Raw genomic sequence first — 23,677 nt, 5'->3', positions numbered from 1 at the left:
GAGCTGCAGCCCAGCACAGGGTGGGATCCTCCATCGGTGTCCTGCAAGGAAAGTGCTTGAAATAAATCAGAAGCAAACAGGAAAACTTGCAGAGGCGGGGGGGAAATGCAGCTTACTCCCAGGGCTGTCTTTACCTCGGTTTCTCAAAGGAACGACTGGGAAGAAACAATAACATAATGCCGGAAAGGAGGTGGCCACTGATTTAATTTGCAAAGTTGCATAGGAAGTTAAATCAAAGGCTGTAGTTCAGTGCACTGCGATGGGATGGCTAAGATGGACATGAGCTGGGACTCTGCTAACACTGCACTGTTACTAGAGAGTTGTTGTAAAGAGGTTGAAGCCGTAACAGCCGAGTCTGGGCATAAAGAGCAAGTCAGGGGCAGCGTGTGGGCTGGGAGCAGCGTCTGCTCTCGCAAGGAGAGCTGCAGGGAAACCTTGTTGTCGTGTTTGTGATCAGCGGAAGAAGAACAAATGACAAAGAAGAAGATTTCTCAGTACATCAGATAGCGTGCAGGCAGTGAAATATGCTGGGTTATTGTGTGATCGTCGATACCAGATGTATTTTATCTCAAATGTGCTTTTCTGAAGAATTGGGTGGAACCTTTTGGAGAGAAACAGGTAGACAAAGAGAAAAAGATTATTTTCCCTACTTTTCTGAACTCCAAAGACCACTTAATCCAGTTTTTCATTCACTTCCACTTTCTTTGCATCAGTCCCAAGAATAGAATATATTTATTTCTTTAACATTATTTATCTGGAAAGACTCAGAACTGGATTGTTGCATATTATACTTCAGAAATGTGATGCGTCTCGTAATTGCAGTGTTATAATTAGTCAGACGTGGTTATTTATTGCATGCTGATATTCTAACTCTAGGTCTATCAAGTGTTATGACAGTTTATGAGAATATTACTTCACTGCATAATTATTTTTATTGTGGTGCTGATGCCATCTTGATCTAGATTTCCACTTTCTCATGTGCATCAGAATACTTAATTTTGTGTCGTGTTAACATGAAAGGGTAAGACAAGTGAAGGGTTTTGTCTTTTCAGTTACAATTTCAAACTGTTTAGAGAATGTTTAATGCTTTAATTATTATATTTTTCTGTGATGGAAGGAAGCTGGCATCACCACCACGCATGCAACAGAGGAAACATTTTTAAATGTTCAGTGTGTGAAGGATGTCGGTGTTGTTACCTTTGTAAACAGAAGATGATGGACAGAAAATCTGCAGACTTTTCAGTAAAAGGGAGTAATTTTTTCAGCTCTTTTTCATTTCTTAATGGAAGAAGAATTATGGAAATGAGAGAGGGCATTGCATTAAGTGCTTGAAATGTTCCTTCCCTGCAGACCAATAAAAACATAACTCTTCCATTAGGGAAATTTAGTTTTTTGAAGGCTGCATGAATCTGAGCTCTGAATCAGTGAATGAGATGACTATGCTGGGGTAAGCGTTTCAAGGTCTGATTGTGTATTTTAAGTCTTTCGTAGGTGGATACCAGCTCTTAGCTCATCTTGTAAGATTTCTTCCGAGCAACTTTTCCTGTGACTCTTTTTATATTAACCACTTGGCTTATCTTGTAGTACTTCTGTAGTGCAATCTCCCGTTATGCAGATCAGTAACAGAGTTTCAAAGCCACGAGGATTGAATGATGTTTTCCTACCTGAGTTTGGACTGGAAGGTTTCCTGGCCTTTTCAAAACGCTCTTAACTTCTTGCATAACTCCATAAACAAAAGTCAAATAGTGCAAGCCAAAAATGTGACCTTTTTCTGCTTCATATGGCATGTTTATAGTGGTTATAGTCTCAACTATGACTATAGATTACGCAGATTGTAGCTTTCTGCCTTTAAAAATATCCTTCATCGCTAAGTATGAGGTGGAAATGTAGCAGTAAACTGCTGTTGCTCGGGATGTTCAAATTAGGTCTCTGATCAGGGCTGTGGAGAATTAATACCAGAGTAAGTGGGTATTCAAGTGAAGGCATCTTTTTTTTTCTGTGCTGTTAACCATAAAATAGTAATCAACATTAATTTCTAGGTTCTAGAAGATCACAAATAAAGATTCATAAAAAAAAGCAAAATCATTACCAGTCATTGTCAGTGCTCCTTAATTCTAGCTTATTAATCATATTTCAGTTTCATATACTATATTACTTAAGCTGTCAAACACATCACAGACATATATAAGGATGATTTGTCCTCATTTAGTAGATGAGGAAAAAGAGACACTAAGAGCTTCTGAAACTTGTCCAAGGTCTGGAAATGTGGAATTCTTTCTTCTTGTTACTTTTATTTAAATAGTCTGAATGTAGCCATAAAGGCCTAGTTATAATTGGTCAAATAAATCCCATTTTCACCTTTTTTGCTGAAGGGCTGATGCCATGGGTGGATGCAGCACAAAGAGTTAATGCAACAAATGTAATTATTGTGAATATTTGGTCACATGTGGAGCTGGTTTTGTTTTAGGTTTCTGAGGTTTGTTTTCTGCAGACGCTGCTGGGAATCATTTACCCATCACTTGAAGTGGTCCTTGAAGCTCCAGTCCATCACAGGACTGCCATGAGTGTGTTCCTGTTATGTTTAATATGCAAACTACCTAGTCCTTTTGCCATGATCCAGAAAAATGGCATCAATGCAAATATTAGTTACATTCCTTGTAAATTCACAAGTCAAGGAGAAACATGCCTGGCCTACACGATCCTCCATCCCCATCCTGATTATTGATTCCTAATGGAAAGATTTTGAAACACTAGAAAGAGACTGCTGTAGGAAGGACATAGGCATAAAATTTTTTGAACTCCTTGCTGATTTTTTTTTTCCTATATTATCCCTTCTACCAATCCTATGGCTTAGTCTGTTGATCAATTTAATCAGCTGCCTCCTTTAAACATTATGAAGAGATACTGGCAGTGAATTTCCACCTTGCACATTAGATTTTTGGCTGATTTACATTGGGGTCACCCTGTGCTAGTGCTGTAGGTGGCTAAAAGCCCTGGAGAAACCAACCGTGTGGACTGGGGCTGCCTGTGGAAAACATGAGTTCCCGGGTGTCTTGGATGCATTTGCCCACAGAAGGAGCCAGATGGTTTTCTCTGTGGGTTTTCTTTGGCTTTGCTCTGCGGGAGAAATACCTGAGATGGATGCTGCCAGGTAGCTCCTTGGCTCCCATGTGTTAACAGCTGCTCTAGCTCTTCTCTCAGAGGTATACTTAAAGCATAAAAATGAAAAAATGGGCAGAAATCTGTGTGGTGAAGTGGGGAATGGGGAAGACTTCATGTCTTGTTTATCTCCAGACCTGATGGGATGGGTCTGGTCCCAAGCTGGCATCCCGACTGGAGTGTGTTGGTGGTACCTGCCGGATGGTTCATAAGTGCTTTGAGATCAAAGGCACTTTCTACATGTTAATAGGTTTTCTTGTTTTAGCCTTTGGGCATGGCTCACTCAGGGGGCCGGGTGGCACGCAACCAGTCACCCATTGGGCGTCATGTGAAGTTGTGTGTAATATTGCAGATTTGACTCTGAAAGGCCCTGCTACAGTCAGCCACCCTCCCAAAACACTGTGACCTTTGGGAAGCTTAGGTCAGGTTCCGTATCACATTTTAAAATAACAGGTTGGTTGACTCATGCTGGAAATAAAGCTAACGATCCTCAAAACAAGGCTCGTCTCTGGGATATAATCTGGGCCAGAGAGAGGTGTGGACTATGTTTTTATCCTGGGCAATAAAAATGAATGCAGGGTAGCCTGCTCCTCAACCACACACACAACATTGGGGCAATTGACAGCAGCATTAGGCAAAGCTCCAGGTGTCTCAAGCAGGCTGGTCTTGGGCAGCCGTCCCCATCTCATGTGCTTGCTCTTGTGGTCTCGTTCCAGGGCAACCCTCTATACTTCCAGTCCGCCAGAAATGTGACAGTGAACATCCTCAATGAGAAGACTAAAGTCCTTAGTCGCCTTGTAACAGGTAAGGAGGGGGAAAGGCTGCGTGGCAGGATTGAGGAGGGATGAAAGCGGGTGTGTTGTGGGATGCTGCGTTGGCTTTAGACGGCACGCAGGAGGGGAGTCCAGATGTCTTGTGAAGTACAAATGAAAACTTTGCTCCACTTTGTAGAAACAAAGCTAGCAACATGAAAGCTGTGCTGGAGAGGCAGCTGGCTGGTGCTTTCTGATAACGAAGCAGACCGTCGTTGTCATTTGAAAGCCAATCCAGAGGCAAAAACGTTAGTTATACAACTTCAGGGTCAAGAAGAACATAAGCAGGATGACATCTCTGTTGTAACAGGCACAGGCTTTTCCTGAGACACTTCTAACTTGCTCGAGATCTTCGGAACTCGGCTGATTAACTGTGGCTGGGCTGGGACACTTTGCAATTTAGAGCTCTCTATGCCCTTCTGCTGATGAAGAATGCTCTCATGCTCTGAAGCAATAGTATGTTTGATGGGGAAACAGGTGTTTCATAAATCCCTGATGTACAGCAGCCTTTGAATGAATGCATGCGTAATTTGGGTTGAAAGAACTTAATGCATTATATATGCTAATATATTATATACATATATATGATATAGGATAGATATTTATTTATTGAGATTTATCTAGGGACTGGGAGAAGTATTGCTGTGTGGCAGAGCCAGTAATCCATAAACATGTTGTTTTTTGTGAGACTGGGTTGTTTGGTTTGCTTATATAACGTCTTGGCCTCTAGTCACAGTATTAAATAATTAAATATGCAGCTTCAGTAAGCAATGATTTAAGCAGCACGCATGAAAATTGCCTAGGGGGAGGAAATAAATTCAACCCCAAGCTCCCTGATTCTCACATTCAGAATGAATGTGTTTAGTTTGTTGGTTCTCCATATATTTTAAAGAGGGTATTGGGTTCACTTAAGCACCTCCATTTCACAAGAGCTTGGGAGGACACAGTCAGTGGCGTCTCCCAGTGTGATCTTCTGGTTGTTGAGCTTGTTTCTGCATTGAGCAGCAGCTTTGGTTTCAGAGCAGAGCAAAGATGTGGCCCCACATAGTGCAATGCTGCAGTGATGAGCAGGGAGGCAGTTAATTAGCAAGACACAAATCAAACTTAAAGCTCGAAACTACTGGATTTTCTCAGAATGGCTGCAAGATTTTTAAGTGTTTCCAGGGATCTCAGCATAGCCTCACTTTTCTGTAGTGTGAAACACAATTCTTTGTGTGCCCTGGTGCTGATACAGATGACCTGTGCAGGCAAACACTGGGTATAGGTGAATTTTGAACCTGCCTGTATGAAAATACTGCCTTGTGCATTCCGGGGAGGCTGTGGCTTGTACTGGGTTGCACAGGGCTGTTAGATGCTGATTTGTCCAAAGTTTAGCCTTGGTCATGTAAGCCAGGGGTCTGCTCTTCACAGCCTTTGAGCCCCAGACCTGCACTGGATTGCTATTCAGGCAGCTGATGTTTATCAGGCTCCACAACAAAACGTGTTGCCAAAGGGCTTTCCAGCGCTGTGGTGCACAGCAGCCTGCAGGAGAAGCAGCAGAATTGAAATAAGGGCTACAAAGGAAAGTTTTACTCATCTAAAAACCATGGGAGACCCTGACGTTCATCTCAGCCTGCACAAGGTCGAAATGGTCTAAAAGAAAGCATTTGTTCCTGTGGTGATATTTGTCTTTTTTCTTTTTTCTTTTTTCTTTTTTTTTTTTTTAAATTGGGCCACTGTGTGACACTGGTCTCATTTTAATCCAGGTCTATTTAATAGGCAGAAAACCAGGAATCTTTTACACCAAGCATCGGTCCAAGCAAAATGTACTTGGGAATTCTTGATGCCCCACAGCATGGCTGGGTGTATGTGTTGCTACTTCACACTCCAGTCCATCTTTTTGTAAATATTTCTCTGCTGTCCCAACTTTAATGGTGATTTTATGACACACATAAGCATTAGCAAAAACATAAGTAGAAATAGTTGAGAGGCTGTTATCTGGGTAGAAAACAGTGCCCTTTTCTAACGAGAGGTCACTGTCTGAAAAGCACAGACCTCCCTGTTTCATGTGTTGGACGCAGGTTGTATCTGCAGAGCTATTAGGGCACTCTCAGCAGATGGGTTTATTAAATGTATGTCATTTTCTTATACTTTTCACTAAAAGGTTGTGCTAAATCTCTTCTTCTCTCTAGGTCCCCAAGCAGTGGAAGCACACAGCCAAAAATTTGAGGTGAAAACCCTCTCTGGAAAATTGCTGTTTTCTGCAGATGACAACGAAGTGGTGGTTGGAGCAGAGAGATTGAGAGTTTTAGGTAAAAAATTATTCACTAAATCACTGTTTTAATATGCGCCTCTTCAAATTTTAGAATAGTTTTGCCTGACTTTCCTTCATGCTTGTGGAAAGTTTCTTTTGGAGATAAAGCCCTTCACTGTCTTTACTGCTTTGAATCCTCCCCAAGTGGATAATGGCCAGGAGTTTCTATCTGAGGTGTTTCTTAGCTTGCACATTGTGTTATTTGCCCTCCAGAAGAAACTGCCCTGGAAGTGGTTTGTCTGGCTCTAAAGTAGCCTTAAAACCAGCTCTGGAAACTGAACAATTTTATCTCTTGGGTCTGGGATGAAGGACAGTGAGGGATCACTGTAAGGGTGCTGACATGGCTGCAGTTACTCTGCATCAGGAAACCTCAGGCTTCATGGTTTTGATTGGAGCAGTCTCACCAGCTCCTCCTTTATTCTAAAGCAAACACCAAGGAGGAGACCTGCAGTGAAAAAGTCAACATGAATTAGGACTTCCATGTCAGTTCTCTGAAGAGCTGGGTGGCCTTTATATTAGCTCTCTTTCCTTAGCCACATGCAAGAGCATACTGTGCATCTCTGAGCCACCTTCAGCCGTGTTGTGGGAAGGGTTAATTGTCCTGTGCACGGGAGGAGAGGCCAACCTTGCCAGTGCCACCACTTCCCTATGTGCCTTTGGAGACAGAGAGGGCAGCTTGAGCTCTCCTTTTGCCCCTGGAGGATCTGCCTCCCCAGCTGTCCTGCCTGCTGGGCTTTACATTGGTGGTGCCTATTGAAAACTGGGGATACGCTTTGAGTTTGGGGATGGGGGGTGGTTGTATTGTTTGTTTGGATTTTTATTTTTTTTTTTAGAGATAACAAACAGTTATGGTAATTGTAAAATTTTAAAGTTTATTTGATAGTTGTGTGAAATTACCTCCTAGGAACTTCAGTTCTCTAGCTTTCTAGTTCACATGCTCTTTGGTTAGTCTAAGATTTGCTTGTGATTATTTTCATGTAGGACCAGACTGGGCAGCTCAACGTTGCTAGCAGTTAGTCACGTAGCAGTGCCACTGGTCTCTGTGGATGTACCAATACTTGTTTCCCAATGACTTGGTTTGGAGACATCTGTTCCCTCCAAATTTTTCCTTAAGTCTCTAGTAACCTCCTAAAAACAGCGATATCAATGAAGGAGCTGAGAATGATATATAGTATTGTTCTTTATTACTATTTCTACATATTACATAGTGTATTATTAGTATATTATATATAATTTAAAGGAGCTTAAAATGAGTGCCTCAGAGTCTAACCATCATGAATGGGACTTTGTATCCAACCCTTAGCATTTTTCATTAGCTTATGGCATGCTGCTCTAGATGGTTCCTGTTTGTGGACAGGCCAGCTGTAGCTCTTCTCAGGTCACTGTTGGTACATACTGGACTAGTTCAGTCACCTGCCATACAAAGTTGTTAGGTGAGTTTTACAGGATAAATGTTGAACTTCACAAAATTAACTGTGTCTTTTTGAACTTAAAACTTCGAGAAGGACCATTCAAAATTCTTGCAGTGTGTCAGAGCTGGAGAGCATTTCTCACAATCCATGTTCTACCACAGATCTCCCTTCACACTGCACCCTTCAGAGCTACTTAATGGTACAGTCTTTGTGCAGGGAAGATGACATCAGGAAGCAAGAGTTTTTAAGTGTTTTCTTGGAGACCATAAAGTGAGAGAGATTTATATGATTGAGTCTTCAAAAAAAATACAGAAACTTTTCCTTACAAGTTGCAAGTACTCCTTTCAGATTATATACTTACAAAAATATTGTTTTTTACTAACTTTGTACTTTGAAGAAGCCAGCAATTATTTTTGATAGTTATTTTGAGTGTCTGCCTTCTTTTAGTCTCCAGAATAAACAGCATCAAATATATTTCTAACCACTGTAGTGCACTTTCATTTTTATCTGCAACAGAGTGTTTCTTGGCGTTTATTTGGCTTATGCAGATCTATCAGAAAAGAAAAGGTAGAATGATACCACTGGTGATGTTACATGGCAAAGTATTTCAATGACCTTGAGCTGAAATGCTTTCACAGTTCATGCTTGGCTTTGTTTTTCTCCAGCTTTGCTTCCCCAATCTAATTTTATCTCCAAAAGTGTTTGCCATGGCTGTTTGCCACGCTGGGAAGTGTTATACCATATGTTCGTATTTCTTCCAGTGTTTTTGTCTGCACTTGAGGCTAGTCCAACTTGTAGTACACAGACAAATTCCTTTGATCATTTTTCTGGTGTTTGGAATCTCAGGTGCTGTCAGTATGTGTCTGCTGACACCTATCTACACTATGTAAATAATCTCAACTTGTTCTTGTTATTGCTGAACACGTACTTGTTATAGAAGGAAGTGGATGTCTGCAATCTGGCATGAAAGTCATCCCACAGAGGTTAGAGCAGCAGTTACTGGGCTTGTGGCTAGCTTTTAATCTTGTTAATGATAATTACTTTTTTTCTTTGTACGCTCTTCAAAGTTGATTCTGAAAGTTTGTTCTACAAAGTAATGCTGAAGCCTTGTCATGGGAAACGAGGTGCTTTCCTTTTTAGAAATGGACTCTGCTCTGTCTAAAGGATTTTTCAACATTAGCAAGGCATTATAAAGGGAGGAATACACAGAATTATGGTTAAAAAAATACAAGTAGGACATGTGCTGCATTTGATGGTACTTCAAAAAATTGCACAGCATGGGTAGTGCAGATTACCAAATGAAAGAGCTTTTTATTTTAATTGTATTTTGGGGGGTTATTTCTGATATTTAACCATTAAGGGCACAGAAAGAGAGAGTTGGTCCCCTCTGCTTCTCGTGCATGATGTAGAGGACTTCAGTGGTTTTATTTGCTTTAGTGAATCCAGTCAAACCTGTTGTCACGGGAGAGATTGGAGGATAAAGGGAACTCCTGTCTGAGGACAAGGGCAACCCTTTGGCCATGGTCAGCTCTGGTAACAACCTTTTCCAGACCCAAGCCTGAGTTCCCTCCACCTTGCTCAGATCCCCCCCAGGAGCTGCATGGGTCCAGATGACTCAGAAGAAGCTGATGTCTGTTTACTATAGTCATGTAGGAACTGATCCTTATGCCAAATCTGGTCTGCCCTTTGTCTTCCAAGCTCATTTACCAGTGCCTGCAATTGCCCAGCCATCTCCTCCACTCTTGAGGAGGCACGTCCTCACTTTCTTTTGAAAGCTTCAGTCCTGCAGTATTTTGAGTGCCTCATGGTCTTTTGAAAGGTACTACAACAAACCTCGGAGCCGTTCTCATTCCCCAAAAACACGGCTCTCTTGAGTTTTCCATGGCTTAGATTTTTTAAGGCAAAAGCTGCCACTTCTCTTCCCAGGAAACGGCACCACATTTCTGCTCCTGGGGTTGTGCGTGGCATAAAGTGCAAACTTCCCCTGTGCTGGCCGTAGCCACGCTCAGCACTGGACTTTGGCAAACACCACGTAGACACAAGCTCACACCTCTCTGGATGTCCCCCGTGGGCTCATAAACACATACGGTCTGCATTATGGGAGACGAATGAGCTGGTGCTAATTGAATTCGTCTGCGGTACATCATACAGCGGTTCCCCTTCCCCCCTCTTTCCTCCCTCCCCCCACAAATGAAGTGTGTTCAGACGGCCTGAAAAATGGTGGGGAAGACATACTCTTGAGTTAAAAGAGCATTAAAAAATAACTTTGATATATATTAATTACCAATTTCATTTAATAGCATATTGAATATTATAGCATTTATAAACAAAAGACAATCATAAAGCATTATTCTGATGGTTAATTAGCTCTATTTATTCTCCGGATTAGTTTTTAAATATGCCCTCTAGATGCCACTTGATACTAATTAACAAAGTTACGTTATTATCTTTATACAAAAGCATTTTTAATTAAATCTAAAGCAATTTAAATTAGCATAAGTTTTTACAGAAATTAAACTCTGGTCAGATGCTTAATTTAGCTTTATAAGACAACATCTGATGACATGCCAGTGTCAGTTCTCCCAAGGGCCTTGACATCTTTTTTGGAAATTATTTTTTTTGAAGTTTGTTTTCAGGGAAACTTGCCAGTATACTCTGCTGTTTAATATTTATGATGGATTTAACCATTATTTTTTTTAAGACTAAATATTGATGGGAATCCACATGCATTGCAGTGAGCTGAGATAAAAGCGTGAAAGACACGTTCCTGCAGCTTACAGGCTTTTGCAGTCCCTGGTTTTGAGCAGTGGAGGAAGCTTTGTGTGGGAGGTAGGATTGCATGGGCTGGATGCTGTCCCGTTACAAATCAACCACGTTTCTTAACCACTCTTAAGATTACCATTTTGCTTTTCAACAAGGATAGGATTATTCAAAAAACCGCAAGGTCCCTTTGCTGTAAGAGAAGAACACAAGGGTTGCTCCCAGATTGCGCCCACTCCGGGTCCCTGGAAAATGTGTCTCTCACTGACGTTTATACTGCCATAGCATAAGCTTTTCTTCTAATATGGCCTAGTGATAAAAATTCAGCTAAAGCCTTTCCCTGTGGCACACCCTAACTAAAATAGCTGTATTTAGAGTAGGGTAGGGTGGCTTTCCTCTCCTTTTAGCTCCTGTAGGAGCTTCTCTGCAGGAGATGTAGGACCCACCCACCACCACAGCAGTCCTCCCCACCATCATGGTGGGCCATAACATAACCTCTTCCATCCCCTCCCTTAAAATAATTACCCAATAGCTCTATTAGCCTTGTGGCTTTTTTCCACTGTAGCATAATCCCTCTGGGCTTTGAACTGTGTGGAACACACAAACACTGGCCAAGGTTAGACTTTCAGAAATGTTCATTTGGGAGCGGTTTTTGTCCTAGTTTCTCTCCAGGTGCATGGGAATGCACCTGAAAGAGGCATCAGCTGTTGTAGTGTTATTGCAAATTCATTAATAAGTTTGGAGTAATTAATTCCAAGGCATGTTTCTAGCATCTTATTTACAAGAGGCACATACTAAGGACTTTAGAGGTTTTAGTGGAGGAACGCCACCAATAAAAGCAACGTAGCCCAAGCTTATAGTTAACAAAATCACTGCATGGTTGTCTTGTAGAAAGCTCTTCTAAATGAGAGGGTTTGGGTTTTCTGTTGTTGCAGGCAGAGAGAGTAACCTGTTCTGTATTTGCAGAGTACAAAGTGGTGGGTTTTGTTACCCATGGAAGGGTTAAAAAAGTATTTTCAGTGCCCTTCACTTTGGCCAGGAGGAGAACAGGATTTAAGGTGAATGTGGTGAGCTGGTATGTCTGTGTGAGCTGGCCCTGAAGCTTTGCATCTACAGACATTTTCAGGGAGCCTTGTATGAGTTGGTCTGGGAGAAACACTGCAGAGCTGTGGCTGCAGTGCCTGCCTGGGTAAAGGACTCTGCTCACATTTCCTCAATATTACAATTTTAGTAGCTTCTTGGCACGTCCTTTCTAGCTTGTGTTTGCTGCAGTATTTACAGCAGAGTAACTCTGATGCGTGCAAGAGTAGTTATATTTCATGAAAATAATCCACAAAGCTATTTAACTGCTGCCAGTCGTTTCAGAAGGTGGTGTAAGCTACAAGTTTAACAACTTCCAGGAATTGAAACTGATTTTTGCTGCGTGCACCCTTCTTCAGAAGCGATTGTTTATGGGTCAGAACATGCACAGTTGCCCTTTACAGCAGCCATTATGATTTCAAAATGGCATTTTGCTGATTTGCTTGTGGCAAGGGAACAACTTCTGTAGCCAAGTGTTGAAGCCAGGCCTGATCCAGAGGAAACGGAGCTTTCTGGCCTCACCATTGAGTCTGCTGCAACTTTGCATCTGAGGATAAACACCAAGCTTGAACTTTGTATTGTGGATTTTGCACGTTTTCCTGAAAAACGTGTCCTTATTCAGGTCTGTAAGTAACTTTTTCAAAGGAGAGAAGGTGCTACAACACTCATGTCTTAGCAAATTAAAATGATTTGCTACTGTGATCCTTTTCCTTTCCAAAGACAGCAGAGAGGAAGTTGTCCATAACTCAAAGATGGCTCGGTGCTGCCAGAGCGTGACCGTGGTCCCTTGCTGGGCTTCTGGAAGTAAAGGCTGTGCCATCAGCCTGCAGTCAGGGGCCTTTCCCAGTTCCTCCAGTTGCAAATGAGCTCCAGCTTGTTCAGGCTGCTTCAAAGGCACCTGGAGGCAGCAGTGGCTCCACAGCTCCCTTCTGCAGGAGAAATGAGCGTGCCACGATGGTTCTGCTCATGGAGCTTGGACAGGCATTTGACCTTTTGCTGAAGATGTATGAACCTCTTTAGGAAGCAGCTACGAGTATTCACTGCGCCCTCCCTATAGGTAATTAAGCAGTAATACTAATGCAGTCTGAGAGCAATTGCCAAGCTGTCATGTAGTCATTGGTCTCGTGGAAAAGGGACAGAGAATAAAATGAGGGAAGTAGGGAAACACTGACAAATGGAGATAACCAGGTTTTAGCACTGGCACTAGCAAGACTGGAAACGACCTCCACTGGTTGTAGCATTCGGTTACGGCGACATAGTTTCGTCAAATTTCTTTGCACTCATTGCAGAACTGTGGTGCTGGAAAAAAAGGACATTTAGCAAAATTAAGGAGCAGCAGGGAAAAAAACGTGTTTCCTATCAGTGGAAAATTATTTTTTGCTCACAGTTAGGAATTGTGCTATTGCAGTATCAACATAAAAGTCAGGTGTGAAAAAGTGATTTAATCTGTAATCAGCACTGACAAAGAATTCAAAAACTATATAGAAAAATGATCTCGTTGAATGGAGTGGGATTTCTGAGTGCTATCTTCCGAATAAAGTTTTTTTCCCATTGTACAAGGGAATAAATTAAAATGACTGGATTTTGAGCAAACATTCAATTCTTGAATGAATACTTCTGATTGCTTTGCTGCTTTGAGGGCAATAGGTGTAGACACTGTTGTCCATTCCTTTTAATGTCAAATTCCAATAACATTGCCCTCTTTTTTTTTAAATCCACTCACCCAGATTGTAAACTTGTCTTTTGTTGGAGGGAACAATGTGTGTCGGGAGGGAGATATACTGAGAAGTTTTCCTTATGTTTGCTTTTGCTTCAAAGTACATTCCAGGCAAAAAGGACAGCATTTATGTAAAGTGTATAAGCTTCTAGTCCAGGCTGAAATGTGTGTTCAGGTTGCGTTACGTTAATCCTGTTTAAGGAAAAAGAAGAATCATCCACCATCAGATTAATATTGATTAAATGTCACAAGGATTATGAAAGAAACATACTGTACACTTACCAAACACTGAAATCAAGTTTAAAAGTGTGGCAGATTTATATTTTATTTCCTAAGCATCTTCCCCAGCCTTCACAACCTGATCTGTTTGAAGCTCACATAATATTCTCCTTGATAAATTTCCACTGTGTATTCCTACTTCAGGTGCTCTCCTGAGTTTCTTTGCAACTTTGCACAAGAATGCCAAGAAGAGCTTCAAAGGAATTCAGTGATGACATTGCTATTCTTGAGCTGCAGAAAAAGTGTTGAAGGACCCCAAAACTAGTCAAGAAGGAAATATCTAGAGGTCAGCATAAGTCGTAGCAACCTTTCTTCATATGTCTTTTCTCAGTTTGGATGCAAGCCCTTCTGTTCTTTTCTGTTATTCCCTGTATATTTCTGACATTTAACCACTGAAGATAGACTGTTGAAGATGAACGTGTGTCTACAGACATGTACATGTGTTGCCCTTCTTTGGATGTGCTCCACCACCTCAATGTCTCTCTTGTAGGGAGGGTCCCAAAAGTGAGCACAGCACTTGAGGTGGGGCCGCACCAGTGCCGAGTACAGGGGTACCATCACTTCCCTGGCCCTGCTGGCCACACTATTTCTGATACACACCAGGATGCCATTGGCCTTCCTGGCCACCTGGGCACACTGCTGGCTCAAATTCAGCCACTGTTGACCAACAACCCCAGGTCCTTTTCTGCTGGGCAGCTTTCCAGCCACTCTTCCCCAAGCCTGTAGCACTACATCAGGGTTGGTGCAACCCAGGTGTAGGACCTAGCACTTAGCCTTGTTGAACCTCATACTATTGGCCAAGTAATAAGCCATAGGACAAGAGGAAATGGCCTCAAATTGTGCCAGGGGAGGTTTAGATTGGATATTAGGAAAAATTTCTTCACCAAAAGGGTTGTCAAGCATTGGAACAGGCTGCTCGGGGAAGTGGTTGAATCACCATCCCTGGAGGAATTTGAAAGACCTGTGGATGTAGTGCTGAGGGACATGGTTTAGTGGTGGACTTTGAAGTGTTAGGTTAACAATTGGACTTGATGATCTTAAACCTAAGCGATTCTATGATCACTAATGATCTACATGCTTGCCTTTGATTTTGCGATTCATCTTATTGTTTGCAAGTTTTCTAGCTTAAAAGCAGGCTCCATTTATTTCTTGGGACTATGAGTCAGATAACTCCTTCTCCTCCACCCAATGGAGCTGCCGTGCTGGAGTCATAGGGAGTTCCTTTTTGGCCTAACTCAACCACAGCCCAGTGCCTAAGGGTGACTCGCTCCCCATGTGCACACAGTGCCAAGACCAAAACCTAAAAGATTCTAAAGAATTTATATTACATTTTTATTATAAACACCTTTGTTGATGATGCATATGATTACATAGATTGCTCTTAAAAGAACAGTTCCTCAACAGTAGGACAATGAAGGTAAGCAGACAGACAGACCTTTGAAATGAACTATTTTTTTTGTATCCTAGAAAGAATCATGAATGAAGCTTTTATGGCTTTTGTTCAGTGCATTGGTTTAACCTAGCCAGGCTATTATTGTCGGGCCCTGAAATGGAGCTCTTATTGATTTCAGATTTGATGGGATTCAAGGGGAGCAACAGCAATTACTATGTTCATCCATTTAAAAACATAAATTAAGGATGAATAAGGCTTTGAAAGTAAGGAATTAAAAGAAGCGGGCACAGATCATTTCCACCTATATTGTATTGGATTTACTTCCTGGACATCAGTTTGCACACACACCTTTCTGAGACTGATTACTCTGATGAGACCTACAGAGGAGAGAACCTCATCAGATGGGTGTTTTCATGAACAAATTGCTGAATGTGTCCTGATCAATTATAGTGGGAATAGAGGTAGTATATTAATGTCACCAGCATGCTCTACATTGCTTCATGACTTTAGCTTAAAAAAAAATCATAGTAAATACTTCTTCTCCCCTCATTTGCACAGTACAACATTAAGGCAGAGCGCTAAAGAGAAGATACACTTAAGCCAACTTAACGACCAAGTACATCACGGGGCTCTGAGACCCCAATTTCATTATAAAGCAGTAATACACAACACTAAAGGTGTACTGTGAGTCTGGAATTGTTACTAAAAGAATACACAGAGTGGGAAAGAAATGTGTTGTCTAGAAAGAAGAGAAAAAGTAAAGTGGGGAATAGCTAACCAGGTGCATCTGCACCTGAGCTGAAACTTGATTTCTCTCCTTCGTGTTCTGTTCACCCCCAAGTGCTGTTCAGCTGATTGCCACCTACCCTTGACAGCAGGAGCATCAATCATTAGTCTAAAAATACCTCTCATTGCATTGCATTTGAGCTCTTCTTCTCTCCTTTCCAGCTGATAGCAGTAGAAGCCTAGAGCAAGTTTTGTGCAGGGGGAACGGTATGTCCTCAGTATTTTGCAACGATGGCTGGAGCCCAGTTCTGGCCAGAGGGAGTAGGGATGGTCCTTGCCTTTGCACTGGGGAAGGTGCCAGGACAGTGTCACACAGCTCAGGTACATTTGCAGCACAGAGGGAAAGGAAGAGGCAGATTAGAAAGCTGAGCTGGTGATGCCCACTTTCCTCTGGTTGGATTTGTTGCTGGTTAAGAGGATGCACATTCCAACTGAGATTTGTTCCTTTCTTAAGGCATTTGTAACTCCTTTCTCCCTTATGGAGTTGCTGGGTCCAGCCAGTGTTGAGCTCACCCCAGGGCCTTTGCTTTGGCTCTGTGTTAGGCTGTGTTAGTAGTCTCGTGGTCTTTTCTCACAAAGCTTGTGAGATTGATCAACCAACTCCACATTTGAATGAAGAGGGCTCGTACTGCAAAAGGCACTCTTCAACAGGAGAATGGCAGACCAACAAGCACACACAGAACACGATGCTTCTGCTTTGTTGCAGTGCAAAACTAGGATTAAAAAATGCCTTGGTTTATGCTATCTCTTGAACATGTCATAGAGCAAGATGATTGCCAGAAGCCCAGCCCACTGGCTCTTTTTCTTGCTCCCATGTTGGACAGAGTGAGGGCAGGTTGCTGTGCCAGACATGTGCTCTGCAGCAAGAAAGGACAGTATCTCCCTGTGCAAGAGCTGGAGCTGTTCAGAAGATTCAACAGACCAGTGGCTCCTATGGCAGGGGCAGAACGGGAAGAGGAGATGAGAGGACGTCCAGAAGCTGGATGTAGCTCCAGCAACTTGCTTGCAGTGGTCCAAACTGCAACCAGGATTGTCTCCTGGATGTGGCAGTAGGCTTCTAAGAGACCATTAGTGCCAGAGAAAATGCAAACTCTTATTTGGCAGAAGTGTTCTTATCCAGACTTTCTTCTGAGTCTCAGATGAAAGAAGAGAAAGAAACAAAATTTAAAATAATCCCCAAACCCTTAAACTGATCCGTAAATGTTCCCTTGCCATAGGACTCTTGATCTTTTGCAAACATATATAGGGGTCTTTGACATTTGTGCTCTGACACCTTATGCACTAGAAGAGGAAAAAACCCCAAAACCCAACATTCTTTTAGTGAATCTTTATGGTGATTCAAAACACTTTAGGTAGATCCTGTCATATGCTTTATAAGTTCCTGACTGATTGTGTGGAATTAAGTTATTGGGCAGAGAACCAGCTAATGGAAACACATGGATGAAATCATTTTTGAGGGACATTAAATGGAACTTAAAATAAAGCTGAAATGGCTTTATGGATTTTTCAGTCAAACTGTTTATGAACATTTATCGGTGGTAAATTACACAGTGTCAGAAGAGGGAATCAGTAGGTATGGCTTTTAATAGAAGTCACTCTGATATAATACTGTGAGAAAGAATAATTTATTGCTTAGGGATGTACAGTATAGTATGTTTAAATACAAATGATATGATTGCTGTCGCCTAACTGACTTTGGCTGTTTGCAGGTAAGTTACCCTTAGCAGCAGCAGAGTCTCATAAGATGAAAAAAAATATTTTCAGTACTTTGCAATGAAATAGAAATTTTGTATTATGCATTTTTCATGGTAGATAACAAATGTTTTAATAACAGATAATTCAGGAAGCAGAAGCCATGTTGTACAATAATGAATTTAATTTATGTTTGCTTTATACTCAGTAAAGAGAGAAGAGGGATGTAGTAGCTTTGATTGAGAAGGGAGACTGTAGCAGCTAATTCTTGAACTGTTGGAGCTGTGCATTAATACCAGCTGCCAAAACTCATCATTCCTCGGGGGGAGGACAGTGAAAATAAAACTAGGGGAGTGCAAGACTAGGGGGCACTTTCTGGTCTTGCAAATCTTGTCCCCCGGTTTTGAGACCCCACATCTTATAGTAATGAATTTGTCAAATCTCTTAGATTGTCTGTCCCATCTAACTGAAAAGCTGCTCATGTTTTTGCTCATCTTTTGGCTAGAAAACATTTACTTTTTCCACCAAATATATTTGGGACCAGCTTATTGCCACTTGCTCTCATGCCAAATTTGGCCTAGAGCCAGAAGTTCCTTTTTCCTTCATGTTATTTATCCTGCTAATATATTTATGCACAGCATTCTGTCCTTCCTCAGCCATCATGCTACTAAGCTAAAAAGCCACGTCTTTTGGGACTTCTTTGTGGGATAGACTTTTTCTGTTCATGCAGTCATGACAGTATTTCCTCTTTGTACACATTCCTCACTGGGGATGAGCTGGGGGCTACCTAATAGTTTGAGGATTCACTTATAATTCTTAAAATAATGTGATTTTTGTCATGTTCCTGTTAGACTTGCCTCTTGCATTTCACTCTAATGTCACATTTGCCTTCCCTTTGGCCCTGTCTAACTGCCATGAATCGTGAGTAGCACTTGGCCTTTGTCTAGGGATGTTCCCATCCTGGAAGCATCCAACATGGAGAAGAAATTTTTACTACATTTTAAGTAAATGACCTTGGACTTCATATTTTTAAATTTCACACTCTCACTCTTATTCCACTCTCTGAGGTCAAACGTTTGTTTCTCCATAACATCCCAGTTCTCCCCTACATTGCCAGAATAACCTAATTCAGCGTCAACAGCACATTTCCCTCAAACTTTCCTTCTCTTTCTGCCAAAGCCTTTAATAAAACCACTAAATGAGGTCACTTCCTCCAGCCTAACGCCTTCACTTTCAACGCAGTCCAGCATTGATGCTATCACGCCTTGGCTGGGGACTTCCATAGTGGCCAAGAGCCAGACTTTGACACAAATATCCCGTGTAGTTGAATCTGTCCAAGGCAGCTGTTTCCATCGGGATGCACTGCGGGAGCTGCCAAACACCCAGGCAGAGATCGAGAGTCTTCAGCGTGGAAGAGAAAGGGCTGGTGGAAATGGGCACATTTGAGGTCTGTACAATTTCCAGTAGCACAGAAAGAAGAGGGTGGTTAGTGAAATCATCAGGCAGCAGGTTGAAACCAGAGGAGGAACTTCTCCAGAGTCTTTAATTCACCCGTGAAGCCCCTGCTATAGAAATGAGGACACTTAAAATGGTAATTAGCTGAGGTGAGGAAGGATTATCAGTGTCTCTCCAGTGGCTGGATGATGCTGCCAGCTCAAGGAGTCCCTTAGCTGCTGACAGCCGGAGTCAAGGGAGGGATGTCTCAGTCCTGGTCCCTCAGCATCCCCTCGTGGCTGATGTCCTACTCAGTGACAGGGACAGGTGGCCCTTTGGGAGATCTTGTGTTCTTATAACAGAATAATAAGAGGTTATATTGTTCAGGCAAGAAGTCTTATCAAGGCAGGTAGCATTCACTGCTAATTCATATCAAAGAAGAGAGACAGAAGGATTTTGAACTCCCGTTCCTGTTCCCAGTGCACAAGGGACTCTTCCATGGATCTGGGAATAAAGAAGATGGGAAAAGACGGTTTAAGAACTGTGTGTAGGGAAAGGAAAACAAGGGGATGGAGGAAAGGAATAACAGACTGTTTTATTTTCAACCTTCCTGAAATGACTGCACTGGAGTCTTCACTGGCTTTGTTTCCAAAGTTGCTTCCTGCATTTAAATTTAATAATGAAAGCCTGGAAAACCCCAAGTCATTAGAAATGTGATAAACTTTCTCCTTATTCAGCAGGTATTTCTGATTACGTGCAGATTGTTATTTTGGGCTTTCCGTAACTTAAGTAGCTGACTTAAAGTATGTAAAAACAAATTAAAATTACCAGGATAAAGTCACGATTTAAGCAATCCAGGTGGAAAGGGTGCAAGAATGTCTATGTGCCCCTCTCCAGCTGCACTACCTCCTCTTCCTCCCCTCAGATCATTGTTTCATTATGCAGATTTGTGCAGGCTGCGTCTTTTGCTACGTTTTTATTGCAAAGCTAATAGCTGAGGCAATTGTGTGGATAAGCAGAGACTTAAATCATTTGGAAACTGTTGAGAGAGGACAGATCTGATAATAATAACCTTCATGGCTGGCAAGTTACAGCTGCTTTTGACAACTTGTAACAACTTGTAACGATGAAGGCTTGTGGTAAAGTTAGAGCTAAATATCTGTACTGTGCCATAGGATCAATTTCAATTCCCAAGTATAAAGCTTCAAACTTTAGAGTGCTTTTATCATCTTTGAGCTTACTTTGTTTTTCTCCAAGTTAAAACGGAGTTGGGTTTTTTTATAAACGTTAGAGTGCTTTTTTTTTCATTCTGGGTTGTTTTTTTTCTTTAACACAGCTTAGTTAATTTATTTCAGTGCAAAGAAAGTGTGGTCTTATTGAAGCCACAGGTGTTTGTCACTTATAGCAGAAATTGCAGAAGTATGTTGTATTAGCATGTTTTGCATCATCTCAGAACATTTTTTATTCTATAGTGGTGACTTCCAGACTGCATATAGGTACCATTATAATAGCACATGACAAAGAGATCTCAAACAGTATATGTAAAAGGTCTCATCAGGATTGTGGTTTGCACCAATAGCTTTATCAAAGAAAAAAATAAGGAAATAAAAAAGAACATAGAGCATCAGTGACAGCACTTGGGTACCCCTGTGTCCCCGTAGAGTGTCTTAAAAGTAGAATGGGTTCAGAAAAGAGCAATGAAAAGTCCAAAAACTCTGCTTCACGGTGAATGATTCAGAAAGCCATAAATTTTCAGAGAATCAGAAGGTTTGGGTGGTTGGGTCACTGTCGTTAACTACCTATAGAAGGTGGAGAGTCTGCTCAAGCAGGGCTGATTGGCCAGGATGAGAAGATTTAGTGGCTGAAAGCTGAAGTGAGACCGGTTCAGATTAGATGCACGTTTAGATTAGAGCAATTAGTGGAAAGGCTTACCAGAGGATGACATGGGCTGCCTTTGGCTTAAAACAAGGATACAGAGAGAGCACATCTTTCTAGAGAGACACAGCATGGCTCGGTGACAAAACCAGACCCAACACAGGGATGGCTGGGTAAAATGGTCCAACCTGGGCAATGCAGGTGGCCACAGAAGAGGATTGCAGTGGCCTGAAATTTAGGAAAGCTGTTCACATTACCTAGCAGTTGACAGCATGCAATCCAAAAGCAGTCAGCAAATAAGGGATAGTGCTGCCTTCCCCACCATCTCTAAGAGAAGGGGAAAATGAGCAGAAGTTAAATGACTTCTGGGTCACACATCAAGCTGGTGGCCAGACTGGGACTAGAGCAGAATCTGCTGCCGGCTTGTGCTGCATTTTGTCAGGCCAACACCTCCCTCCTCTTCCCCAGGCAGGAGCACAGCCTGACCAGAGAGACGTTTGCAGTGCTCCAGCCAAAATTTGGGTTTCTCCTTTCAGTATCTCTCAGAGCCCAGCAAAAGAAGTTAATGTCATGACGTGCATCCAGGTTCATTAATGAGGAGCGTAGCTGGATTAGATGCCTGGTTACTAAGGGGGTGTCTTTTCCAAGCTCCCGGCATTGGTTGGGTCAGCAAACACTTCCCACAGTCGGGGTGGAAGCAGTTGCTTTTACAGCCAGAAGTGCAGTTTACAGGCAAATCCCAGCTGTAATGAAGGCAATCAATTTCAGGTGGTCAAGGTCTGGCTTTTCCTGGGGACAGAAGGGATGTGTGCAAGAGAGGAGTGGGGTCAGACGAGGGGTTAAATTGCACCTAGGTATGATTTGACAATCACTCCCCTGATAACAGCTTATAATGTTTACAATTTGTCTTCTGTTTTGTTTTGTGATTTCAGGAGCAGAAGGCACAGTGTTCCCTAAATCTATAGAAACTCCCAATGTCAGGGCAGACCCCTTCAAGGAACTAAGGTAAACTTTGGAATGTGGTTTAACGGTAACTCAGTGGTGCCTGGTTGGAGTTGTGCGTGTTGCTGGGCCTCATTTCTGCTTTTGCATAAGTGCTTGGGGTTTCACTTTGGAAGGCATCACCAAGAGGATGCCATGGAAGAGAAGGGACCTGCCATGTTTACATGTAATATGACCGAGCTAAAGGCAGTCATGGGTCACAAGAACATCATTTCTCCTCTGCAACATGCTCTGCATACCCTGGGCTCAGCATTTGTAAGAAAATGGAGAAATCTTTTTCTGGTTGTGTAGGGAGGTTCTGAATCACAGGGAGTAGGAGCAGGAAAAAGGATAATGCTCTCTGGCATTATCTGTCTTGCAGAAATGCAAACCCTCCCTGATTTACCCAGGGTCTAGCTGTGCATACATGTAACTGCTGACACTCGCAGAGATGCCGCTTGCTGACAGTGATATATCAGGAGGGAATAAACAGCACAGCTTCGGAGAACTAGCTTTGCCCTTAAGCTAATGCTGGGCATTATATTATTTTTTTTTTAAAAAAAACAAAGTGTGGCACTACAGGTTAGTTTGGATGACTTGTCTCTGAAAAGAGACTAATCATATGGCGTAATAAATTATTGACTGAATCTCCTGGTATTTTCTGACCAAGAGGGCTGTAGGGGTTTGCCATCAATGCTCTAATTGTCCTTCCTTAGCAAAAGAGAGAGAGAGAAGTGAAAAAAAATCTCCAGGAGGACATCTTGTCCTTAGGTCTTGGGTTGCAAACTCTCCTTTTCTGGAAAGTGCTGGGGATGAAGCTATCTTCAGACAGCTGAAGTTGTGCAGGAGCTCTGCAGATTGACTGCGGATGCACGGAGATGGGAGAGGACCTCATTAACTCTCTCTGCTCTAATGCCGGGGATAGTTACAGCCCAGGTAGATCACCGTGGAAGATGAAGAGTATCCTGGCTGCCTTCCCTTGGGTGTATCTCTATCTTTCAGTTTTTCTCTGGAAACACTCTAATTGTTCCCATTTTGTGCTCTGGGGAATCATATGTCAGACAACAAGTGCAGTAGTGGCATGATTTAGTTTGTTGTGAAAGTTTGTTCTCTTTCTCCATACAGTGACTTTAACCCTGCCTTGTGGTTTTCCCAATCTCGGTACACTTCCTTTAAAAAAAGAGGAAAGAGGGTCTTTTCTAGCCTGATGCAGCTGCCAGGGCAGCTCCAGGGTCTGCTGTGGTGGAAGGGCAGAGAGCAGTGGTGCAGGGCACACCAGCCTCCAGTTCTCCAGGCAGAGCAAGCAAACAGAGCTGTAAGTGGCGTGGCTGGATTTGTAGGTGAGGTTCAGGTGACAAAGGCTTTCTGGCAGAGCCCATCTTTGCTGATACTTTCAGAAAAAAAGAAAAAAAAAATCAATATAACAATTAAATTATCCAATAGCATCTAAATAACTTAGAAAACCAAGTTCTGTTTTCAGTAGCACAAGAGAAATGCAAGATTTCGGTTCAAGTTTGTGATTACTTGGGACTTTTCTAAACATGGGAAGGGAATTTAATCCAAATAAGTGTAGGGTGTCATATTAGAGGGGACAAATGTGAATTAAAATGGCCGTAATCTGATTGAGTATGCTTCCGTTCCAAAGAGAATTAAGCTAAATGAAATTGAAATGAATTAATGGCAGCATCCCTGTGAGGGGTTGATTCAGTGTATTTGGTCTGCTTTAAATTCATGTTGTTATTTCACTTGTTTTATGTAGAGAGCTGTTAGATAACCGACTTTGAAATTTGTGGACTGGGTAAAAAAAATCCTGTAAAAATCTGGTGGGTTTTTTTCTTTTTTTAAGGGGTAATCATTGAATAGCGTTTACTTTGTGGGGGGGGAAATGTCCCACAGGGTTCTAAAACATTTTGTGTGCTTCTGAAAATTTTATCTGGGGAAAAAGAAATGTTTTTTCCTCCACCCTGAGGAGAAAAGAGCCAATGGTATCAGAGTGTTGAGAAA

General features: G+C 42.1%; 1 protein-coding gene across 6 annotated transcripts in view; it reads left to right on the top strand.

The window, feature by feature from the left end:
- The window catches only part of SGCD (sarcoglycan delta), a 346,594-nt gene that overhangs the window by 282,921 nt on the left and 39,996 nt on the right, over nucleotides 1–23,677 (top strand). For all 6 annotated transcript variants that reach the window (XM_014948113.1, XM_014948108.1, XM_014948112.1 and 3 more), the window contains 3 exons: nucleotides 3,876–3,963; nucleotides 6,143–6,262; nucleotides 21,625–21,697. In XM_014948113.1, coding sequence (XP_014803599.1) covers nucleotides 3,876–3,963; nucleotides 6,143–6,262; nucleotides 21,625–21,697 — 281 coding nt within the window. The remainder of the gene's footprint in view (nucleotides 1–3,875; nucleotides 3,964–6,142; nucleotides 6,263–21,624; nucleotides 21,698–23,677) is intronic.

The sequence above is a fragment of the Calidris pugnax genome, unplaced genomic scaffold, assembly GCF_001431845.1.
Source record: "Calidris pugnax isolate Ruff unplaced genomic scaffold, ASM143184v1 scaffold27, whole genome shotgun sequence".
NCBI classification, from domain to species: Eukaryota; Metazoa; Chordata; class Aves; order Charadriiformes; family Scolopacidae; genus Calidris; species Calidris pugnax.
This window is presented reverse-complemented; position numbering and strand designations above follow the sequence as displayed.